General features: G+C 40.4%; 1 protein-coding gene across 5 annotated transcripts; it reads left to right on the forward strand.

The window, feature by feature from the left end:
• Positions 1–124: 124 nt before the first annotated feature.
• Positions 125–7,752, forward strand: ifi35 (interferon-induced protein 35). 5 transcript variants are annotated; one of them, XM_061231838.1, is made up of 11 exons: positions 125–143; positions 1,530–1,661; positions 2,310–2,365; positions 3,035–3,127; positions 3,251–3,409; positions 3,571–3,693; positions 3,915–4,071; positions 4,187–4,293; positions 5,823–6,009; positions 6,217–6,314; positions 6,873–7,752. In XM_061231838.1, the coding sequence occupies exons 3-11, from the start codon at positions 2,354–2,356 to the stop codon at positions 7,071–7,073; spliced, it is 1,137 nt and encodes a 378-aa protein (XP_061087822.1). In that variant the 5' UTR covers positions 125–143; positions 1,530–1,661; positions 2,310–2,353; the 3' UTR covers positions 7,074–7,752. The 5 variants fall into 5 exon arrangements, with proteins under 5 accessions (XP_061087822.1, XP_061087820.1, XP_061087821.1 ...); XM_061231836.1 differs by lacking the exon at positions 125–143 and adding an exon at positions 234–362; XM_061231837.1 differs by lacking the exon at positions 125–143 and adding an exon at positions 235–357.
• The last annotated feature ends 2,603 nt before the right edge of the window (positions 7,753–10,355 follow it).

Genomic DNA, 10,355 nt, shown 5'->3' on the forward strand with positions numbered 1-10,355 from the left:
TTAAAAAATGCAGGGTTGGCTTATCTGCAAAGCAGTTAGGAGCCAGTTGATTCACCTCAATTGCCTTTGTGTCTTTATGTAATCATTCGCAATCTAGCACAATGTGAATATGGGACTTCATGGCTATTTCTGACATACTCAGGGTAAAGTGGGTAAATCCCTAAAAATAGGAGTCAATTAACAAATTGTTCATTAATATGGGATTGCAGACCAGCATACACATGGGTCCCCAGGACTGAATTTGAAAACCAATGATCTAGATCAGGGGTCGGCAACCCTGGTCCTGGAGAGCCGCAGGGTGTGCTGGCTTTTGTCTCCACCTTAAAATAAGCAACCGATTCAGACCCAAGAAACCAGGTGAGGTGAGTTAACTGTAATCAACGGCTTTCATTGATCAATTAATGCCAAGTAACAACGAAAGCCAGCACACCCTGCGGCTCTCCAGGACCAGGGTTGCCGACCCCTGGTCTAGAATGAAAAATTTATTTTCCCCCAGGTTATTTGGCTCATTCCAAACAGAAAGTGGTTCTAGAAAGTTGACACCAAATTTGACAGCACACATGTCTGGAGTAATCTGGCATCGTCATGCATAATTCCTGCATGATGCTGGGACTTATACTTACTTTCATCATTTATTTTTGACATTGTTTAGTTTGCATTATGCAATGTATCAATGTATATCAACACTATTTAAAGTATTTCTACCAGTTATTTTCAGCTAATAATTGCTCTGAATTGCAATATTTTTGTTTAGAATTAATTTTAGAATATTTATTGAATATCTCTGCAGACACATAAAAAGTTTTTTTGTTGTATAATTTTCTCAACCACAAAAAGACAATGTAAACAACAATGTTCTAACCCTACTGAAATTCACAATTTAATAATAAAACTAAATTTATGTCGGTGCAACCAAACTTTTCCAATCGATGTCTGGAATATATGCATTCCTGAAAAACCTTTTTTTTAATTTTTTTTTTATCCAGTAAGGGGTAACCTTCTCTGATAAGTTGTAAAGCTGTCTTGGTGTCCAAAGCATACATCAGATTTAATTAGAAGTGAGCCCAGACATTATCGCTTTTCATATACTGTAGAATTAAATGATGTGAAGGGAAGTTATATGCTTTTCCAATGTTTTATATGTGAGTATTTTACCTTATTTATTGAATAAATCAAGCGCATAAATTAAATTACATTTATTTCAACTGACTGGTCGGAGAAGTTGTGGTCATAGCACAGTTTCCAAGCTAAAAGGACTTGTCCATTAAACTTGGATAGTTTAACAGGAAGTATAATTGGAGCATAGTTAAATCTCAACAGAAATTGGAGTCCCCCTATTTTTGTTTTTAAATAATAAGAGGAATAATGTACCATATATATCAGAGCTAAGCATGTATCTTTTCAGCCAGTTTACTTTAAAGGTGTTGTTAATGCCAAAACAATATTCCTTCAAGGCTACCATCAGCTCTTTTGTTGGCTATGACATTTTTTATCCTTATGTTTATTTTTCCATATGAATCATAAAACAGGTTTAGGCTTCTTTGGCTGTTGGAGAATGTCACCAAGCCTGACAGCTCGCTTAGTTACCCAGAAACGAAACTGAAAGGATTCGATGTGCATTGCGCAAGTCTAAAGTGCGATTTGTTCGACTCGAAGAAAAGGTAAGTAACAGATGAACGAAGTTTCTGTTTTTGAGTTACAATTTTAACAATGTTTATTTTGTTGTTATATTGTTATATTGAATTCAGGTTATGGTGTTTATGTGCAGCTACTGTCACGTTATTAGCAAGAAATAGTAGAAATAACAGTACTGAAATATTTTCAAATGGTTCATGATGTTTTTTTTTGTGAAGCTGAAATTTTGTTTAAATGTTTATGGCCGAAGTTGTTGCCTACGCGGAAATAGTATAGCCTACTCTTCTGACGGCCCTGATCCTTTGTGTAGGGCTAGGCCTAGCGAATATTGTGCGAATAGTCGATCAGTGTGAAATTACATTCTGGAGCAATTACTCTCGCCATGGTAATTGTCTGATGTCACTTGTTTCAAGGGGGGGGGGGGGGGGAATTACGATAGGCAATATACGTATTTTTCCCTTTCTGTGAGCATTGCAGTTGCTACAGTTTGGGGCTTTCTTTGCAACATACAATGTTAAGTCATTAGTCACAAAGGGTTTCTAAACAGAACAGAATTACCTCCGTGGCCATTTATCTTAACATTGTTTTCAGTCTTCATTCAATATGGGTTAACTGTCTGATGAGGATTTAAGATTTCAAGCCATGCCATATCTCTGTACCTTTCTTTATAACAGACTTGAAGAAGCCAATCCTTAAGTGTTCTAAACTATCCCCCAAGATGTCTGATGAGGTAATTATAAATAATTCAAATAATAATAATACAGTTGTACTCTAGCTGACACAAATTCACTGTTGATCCTATTCAACTGTATCCTAAATGTACAGTATACACTCACTGAGCACTTTATTAGGTTTTTATTAGACTTATTTTTTAGACTACTGCTGCAGCCTATCCACTTAGAGTTATGATGCGTTGTGTGTTCAGAGATGCTCATCTGCATACCGCTGTTGTAATGTGTGGTTATTTGCCTTACTGTCACCTTCTTGTCAGCTTTGACCAGCCTGGCCATTCTCCTCTGACATCTCTCATTAACAAGGCATTTCTGTCTGCATAACTGCTGCTCACTGGATTTCTTTTTGGGGTTTTTTGCACCAGTTTTTGTAAACTCTAGAGACTAGTGCATGTGAAAATCCAAGAAGATACTCAAATCACCCTGTCTGCCACCAACAATCATTCCATGCTCAAAGTCACGTTCCCCATTCTGATGGTTGATGTGAACATTAACTAAAGCTCCTGACCCGTATCTACAGCATTGCACTGCTGCCACACAATTGGTTGATTAGGTAATCAACCAGAATAAGTCGGTGTTATAAAGTTAAAATATTCTTAAAGTGCTCGGTGAATGTATATAAACACATATAAAATGAAAGTTAATTGAAAGCTCTAACATGCTTGCAGCAATTACAGAAATTCTCCGTGGTGACTACAAATGGTGATGTGCCTGGAGTCAATCCTTTGGATCAGGTCTTGCAAGAAATTGAAAGGCAAAAGGTCTGTGTACAGTATGCAAGCATACATGACATTTCATGCCATGGGGATAGAACTTGGAATCCTGTTTCCTTTGTTAGTGTGTGTGCTTGTGTGGAAGGACTACAAGCTACACTTTTTGTGCAGGCGACCTATGAGAAGCTGCTGGCGGACCACAGGGAGCTGTCTAAAGATACGGATCAGAATGTGGAACTAACCAAGCGGTTTCAGAAGCGCAGTGCCATACTTAGGCAGATACTAACGGAGGATGAGATGGAACAAGCGCAGGGTCTGGAATTGTACAAGGTATGGAGCATCATGAATGCCGTCAGATTCACGTGTCCACATTCTTACAAGGTGTTCCCACACACGGACGCACACACATGGGTCATGTTTGACAGGGGAATAAATGTACAATGTGTAGTGCATTTCCAATGCCATTCAGCTGCATCTTCTTCATCCTTAAGGAGGACACTAGGCTGTGTGCCCTGCAGGAGACTGAAGGCAGGCTGAAGGAGGAGATACAGAAGATGAAGGAGGAGCTGTGTTGCATGGACAAGCTTACCCATGAACTTGGGAAGCAGACACAGGTAGAGCCACACCGTACACATCACTACTGTGGCATGGCACTGCTATGGAGATGTACAGAGATTAGATTTTTGTGATAAAGGAATTGGACAGAATACTTGCATGAAAACAGAATGTGTTGACACACTCAACCTTTTCAGACTGAAGCAGCTGGTCTTGAGTACCCCACTGTTGTCTTCCTTCCTAACACCTAACTCCCTACCATGGTTCTCACTTGTTTTAGGTGTCCACAGCAATGCCTGAAAAGAGAGTTGTTTTCACTGGCAGCGTCTCTGTGGCAGAAGCCAGTGCTGGGACCAGTAGCAGTATTGACATGAATGTTCGAATCATGTACCCCATGGAGGGTGGGACAGCACTCGTCACTTTCGAAGATGCGGAAGGTAAGGATTCCATTTGTCCATGCCAGAGAATGAAGTCCATCTCTTTCGCCCAGTTTCTGTACTACTGGCAAGTTATGGTGCTGAATGTCGGTTCCTTGATTCTCCTCTATTGTAGTGGCTCAGAGTATTATCAGCATGGAGCAGCATGAGATTCGCTTGGGGGACTGTTTCATTAGAGTGAAGGCCCAGCCTGTGCAGTTCCTGATGCCCAGCCACATAGAGGTATGACACCATCTATATACACCTGTCTATGAGATGGACTGATTTTCATTGATTTCACCGAAGCAAGCAGTGGACCAAAAGATGCAAATTGACACATCACTGACAACTGTCCAGAACCACATGGAAATGTGTTGTTGAAAATGTGAATTCAAGGTTCAGCTTAAGTTTTATAAAATACCTGGTCACTTGCGTTGAGTAATATGGTAAAACATGAAATCAGTAAAACATGACATGGGCTATTAGGATTCCTTCAAGAAGAAAATCACTGAACAGGACAAGCAAGTTCGATTTTGCTCCAGAAGTGACTGTATGTATTCTTTAAGTAAAAATGAAGAAAAAGAGAACAGAAAGAAAGAGGTCAAGAAAGCTTTCCTTAAATAAGGACAGGGAATAAATAATAAACCGAATGCAACAACTGCATACGGCAAAAAACACCATGTAAATGCGTGTTTATTCAAGGTTCGGTGCTAGACCTCTCTCAGTATGTTGAACAATGCAAGGCACACACCATAGAATTTACCTCATACACATGTATTTTCTACATGTGTGGTTTGAAGTGTTTCACCTTTTCAAATTGAAGGCACTCATTGATGTTTGCTGAGAGTAAGGTTGAGCTTGAGCTGATAGCACGGCTTCTCAGGCACTGTCAAGTGTTTATATCTCACATGATTTTGCATTGTTCCAGTGCTGTTGGAGTATGTTGGCTCAGTATTGTACCAGATAATCACTAATACTTTTAAACCTGAGCCGATGACAATCGCAGTGAGAATAGGTCACTGGGAAATAAACCGCCTGCTCAGCTCAATGAGACTACACTCACTGAGCACTTCATTAGGCTGTGTACACCTATGCATACAATCATGGAGATATGGGCCAGGCGCTTCAGTTAATGTTCATATAAACCATCAAAATAGGGAAATAATGTGATCTAAGTGACTTTAATCTTGGAATGATTGTTGGTGGCAGACAGGGCGGTTTGAGTATCTCAGAAACTGCTGATTTCCTGGGATTTTCACGCACAACAATCCCTAGTGTTTGCAGAGAACGGTGCGAAACACATAAAACATCCAGCAGCAGTTTGGTGGGCAGAAACGCCTTGTTAATGAGAGCAGTCCGAGGAGAATGGGCAGACTGGTCAAAGCTGACAGGAAGGTGACAGTAACACAAATAACCACACATTGCAGCAGTGGTATGCAGAAGAGCATCTCTGAACACACAATGCATCATAACTCTGCTGTAGTGGATGGGCTACTGCAGCAGAAGACCAATGAATCTAAAAAATAAGTCTAATAAATGCCTAATAAAGTGCTCACTGATTGTATATGTTATTCTATAAAAAAGACTTATCGACATGTTTGGCAGACCTTGTGGAATATTATCAAGTTGCTTAAAATTGAATAATCGTGGACCTTTAAAATGTGTGAGCTCTTTGATCATTTGCTTGAAAATAACAATGTTTTACCAACACTTTACAATGCCTCATTGTGTGTTTGGTACAGCAAGTGTGAGTTTTGATTTGTCATTAACAGGTCGACACCCGTGTGTGCCCCAGACGCATCTTGCTCTCGGATCTACCAAAGAAGGTGGAGATGAAGCGACTGCTGGACAGGTTGGAGATCCACTTCCAGAAGGGTCGGAATGGGGGCGGTGAGGTCGAGACCATCGACCTCCTGCGTGACTCTGGGAATGTGGTCATCACTTTTGCAGAGGACAATGGTGGGTGCAAGTCTCTCAGAAACTGGATATGTGACAGCATAGGCCACTGAAGCAGGGTTTTTAACCTAAACCTCTCCAATAACATTTTCTGGATGGCACCAGTTTTTCTTGTCGTTCTACTAAGCATTCAGCTGTTTAATTTGTCAAAATTTCTGTTGTTATTGGAAATTAAGACTACTATTCTGAGGTAATGTATTTGGTTTTCAGTGGCAAAGGGCTTGACAGACAAAAAGTACCACGTGGTGGATAATATGTACAAACTGAGAGTAACACCGTTTGTCAATGGGGAGATCACAAATCTACAGGTAAGGGTACCTTTGGAAAAATAACTTTCCTGTGCTTAGAGTCTCTGAATGTCATTTCTGAATCCGGTTTGACCATTTGAACACATGATTAGTCATTGAAGTGTTCCACTTCCTTGACCCAATAAGATATTAATTGGACTTGTGTGAATGTCCCTAATACAATCCAGCCCATATCAATGGAAATAGCAATATGTGATCAATTCTGCTTAAAACATAAGGTTGTTCCTTTTCATGGTATCTGGCTAAATGTGTAAACCAGTTTGAACTAACTTGATGGCTAGATAATCTACTTTTTATCTGCGCACACACAAATGTTTCTAGTTCTCCTGGAAAAAACAAAGCCTGAAACTATTCTCAATGGTGTGAAACCAAAACTGTAAGAAGTGTTTGCAAACTTGGAATTTAGCAGGTGTGATGAGTCAGTCAAAAGGTTAATACTACACATTAAGTATATTTATTGTCTATGAATTGATATCGGTTGTAAAATGCATGTTTACATTTCTCCATATTTTGATTTGATTTTTTGTTTGCTTGTATTCATGCATGTCCTCTCCCCAGACGCGGATGTCAGTGTCCCAGCGTACCGTGCTGCTCACAGAGATCCCTGACATCATGGAGCAGGAGAACATGCAGGACAGCCTAGAGATCCACTTCCAGAAGGGAGGCAATGGTGGAGGGGAGGTGGACGCCTTCATCTACAACCCCCTGGGCCACAGAACCCTGGCCATTTTTGAGGAGGACTCTCCCAGGAAGAAATAGAAGAGTTGAGAAATGAGCAACAGGCGCACCCCTCACAACCTGTTGTGACCGTCTTCCACCCCCTCCATGTTCTGCAGTCCACCCCACCCAGTACACCCCTGAACTCCTGTCTAGCCTGCTGTATTCCTCTCTGCTGATCTGTGACCAAGGCTGGAATTACACCAGAAATGGAGTATTCGCGTAGCAGAAATGAAGCTTCCAAAAAATACGCTTTCTACGCACACACTACAGCCTATGAAACCGCTATAATCCAAGCTAAGCACTGTGAATGCAGTGCGTCTGCTAAAATTCCAGCCTAGTCTTAGTCCGAATGGTGTAATCGTGTACCGAATAAGAATAAATTGCAAACTCATGCCATTGGATACAACTTAGAAAATAACGATGACAATGAATGAAATTACTTTGAAAGGCGAGCTCACATTTTGCCAAAACAGGCTAGACGTTGTGACAGAGTACATGAGCATGATGTTCTTCATCTGTGGCAGTCAATGGTCGGTCTTAATGGTCATCCACAGTACTGCACATTGGTATGAATGCTTCTGTTTCTACCATACACCTTTGAAGTGATGCTTTTCTTGGTGAACATTATTTTCTATTGAGTACCAAGTGAGGAAGAATGTTGATCTATATGATGTTGATACATGAAATTATTGCTGTAATTAAAATGATTCAACTGCTATTCTTTTTGAAATCCAAATAATTTATTTGTTTTTATGCAACCTACTGTACCCTCTAAAATGGAAACTATGTGAATTCATTACCTCAATTCAAACATTTGGGAATTTTTCATTTTCAACATCATTCATTATGTACAACTTCCAGGCTGAAACTCTGGTGGACAGGTCTAAAGATAATATCCTAACTGGACCTGGCGACCTCAGACCTGAACCGAACCCAAAATTTAAAATGTCTTCCAATAACTAGCCCAACCAGATGAACAAACCATGTTTTTACTGTCTGTTGTCCGTTTTATTTATTTGTGAATCCTGCATTGGCTTTATTTGTAAGGTATAATCAATCACACATACCCAGTCATTTTCCCTTGGTTTTACATGTTACGCTATATGTTCTTTCAAAACTAGAAAATATAGAGCCAATACCCTGTCATTATCACTATGTGTAGATCATATAAATGTACATCATGTCATGGTCTGTTTTACCAGGAAGAAATATGATTATGGATATAGGATTTAATTTAAGGCACACTATGGTACTATATCCAGAATTGTTCTGAGAAGTGTGGTGCGGTCCGTATGGAGCATACTATGGATGTGCATACTGTCACCTTTTAGATGTTAGGGTACTTACATCCACATCGGTTAACCCATGTATGAATTGCATCCTTTCATATACATAGTCCCCCCATTTTAGGGGACCAAAAGTAATTGGACTGTTGGCTTCAGCTTTTTCAGATTTGTCAGGTATATTCATTTGCTTCCTTAATGCAGGTATAAGAAATCTTGCAGTATCTAGATGTGATTCTAGGCTTTCGATTGGCTTTAGAGTTTGTTATTGGAATTTGTCAACATGAAGACCAGAGTTCTGCCAATGAAAGTCTAGGAAGCCATTATGAGGCTGAGAAATTAGAAAAAAGTCTGAGACATAGTCCAAATGATACCCTGGTGTAAAGCTGTGATCATCTTTGGTTTACCAGCTACCAGCTATTTCAAAACATAGCTTGAGCTGGTAAAACCATGTTGAGTATGGAGCTGGTCTGAGCTGGTCAACTAGCTACCAGCTGTTTCAAATGCTAGCTTAAGCTGTTTTTTCAGCAGGGTATGCTAACTGAAAGAAACATGGAACTTTTAGAGGAAAGATTTCACCGGTGTATGTTTGGTATCATTGCCTCGCTGTGCGATGAAGCATCGTCCAATGAGTTCGCAGGCATTTGTTTGACCTTGAGCCGATAAGATGATTTTTTATTCTTCCGAATTGCAAGGTAGTGCACTTTATTAATGATTCAATGGAATTAACCAAAAACACATTCTACAATTATTGGCACCCCTGGTTTAATACTTTGTGCACCCCTGGCAAAGATGACCGTTAGATAATTTGTGATAAGGTTAAGAACACATTCAATGGGATTTTTGTTTTGTTTTGTTTGTTTATTCTTTGAATTTTATTTTAGATTTTTCCCTTTTTCTCCCAATTTGGTTGCCAATTACCCATATTATTTTGGATACACTGGGTACATATGACCGCGTCCCCTAGCAGCACAAACGATCCAGAGATCAACACGCCTTCTCCAAGCCGCATCGTCTCCAAGCGCGACTGTGACTCCGAGGCGATCCGGCCTCTGTTGTTGTGTGCGGCGAGCCTCCCCCTGCTGAGTCCTCCGCCCTCCCTCAGAGCAGCGAGTTAATTATGCCACCCCACATGAGCCGACCAAACTCAGCCTTTGGCAGGACCAGGATGTAGTGGGATTTTTGATCATTCCTCCATGTCAACTTTTTCAGGATCATTGATCTCCTTGGGATATCCCTTCTTCAATTCAGACCACAGGTTTTTGATGGGATTTAGGTTTTTAAGTAACTACTTCTGTATGGATTTTGATGTACAGAATTGCAACTGGTGTGCAAAGATGTGGGTGCCCTTGGTAAAAAAGCCTTTTACAATTAATATCTTACTGAACAGAAGCAAAACTGACCTGAATGGTTAAGCATTCACAGCATAAACAGATTTCTTCAAATTTTTGCAAGAAGCAAGATTGTGTACTCTGGTTTCCTCCCACAGTCCAAAGACATGCAGGTTAGGCTGATTGGAGAGTCTAAATTGCCCATAGGCATAAGTGTGTGAGTGAATGGTGTGTGTGCCCTGAGATGGACTGGCGACCTGTCCAGGGTGTATTCCTGCCTTTCGCCCAATGTATGCTGGGATAGGCTCCAGCCCCCCTGCGACTCTGTTCAGGATAAGCACGTTAGGATAATGAATGAATGAATGAATGAATGAATGAATGAATTTGTGGTGTGCTTTGGGTCATTGTCATGCTGGAGTACCCAACCTCTCTTCAACTTCAATGTCTGGACTGACCTTCAAACATTAGCCTCTAGAATGTATTGATATTTGGTGGAATCCATTCTTCTTTCCACTCGCACAATATTTCCTGTGCCCCCAGCTGCCACATCACGCCAAAGCATAATGGATCCACCTCCATGCTTAACAGTTGGCAAGGTATTCTTTTCTGCAAAGGCTTCACCCTTTTTTCTCCAAAGATACCTTATTTGGTGGTGACCAAAAAGTTGATTTCTGGTTTTGTCAGTCCAAAGCACATTGTTCCAAAAG

This window comes from Conger conger, chromosome 2 (assembly GCF_963514075.1).
Source record: "Conger conger chromosome 2, fConCon1.1, whole genome shotgun sequence".
NCBI lineage: Eukaryota > Metazoa > Chordata > Actinopteri > Anguilliformes > Congridae > Conger > Conger conger.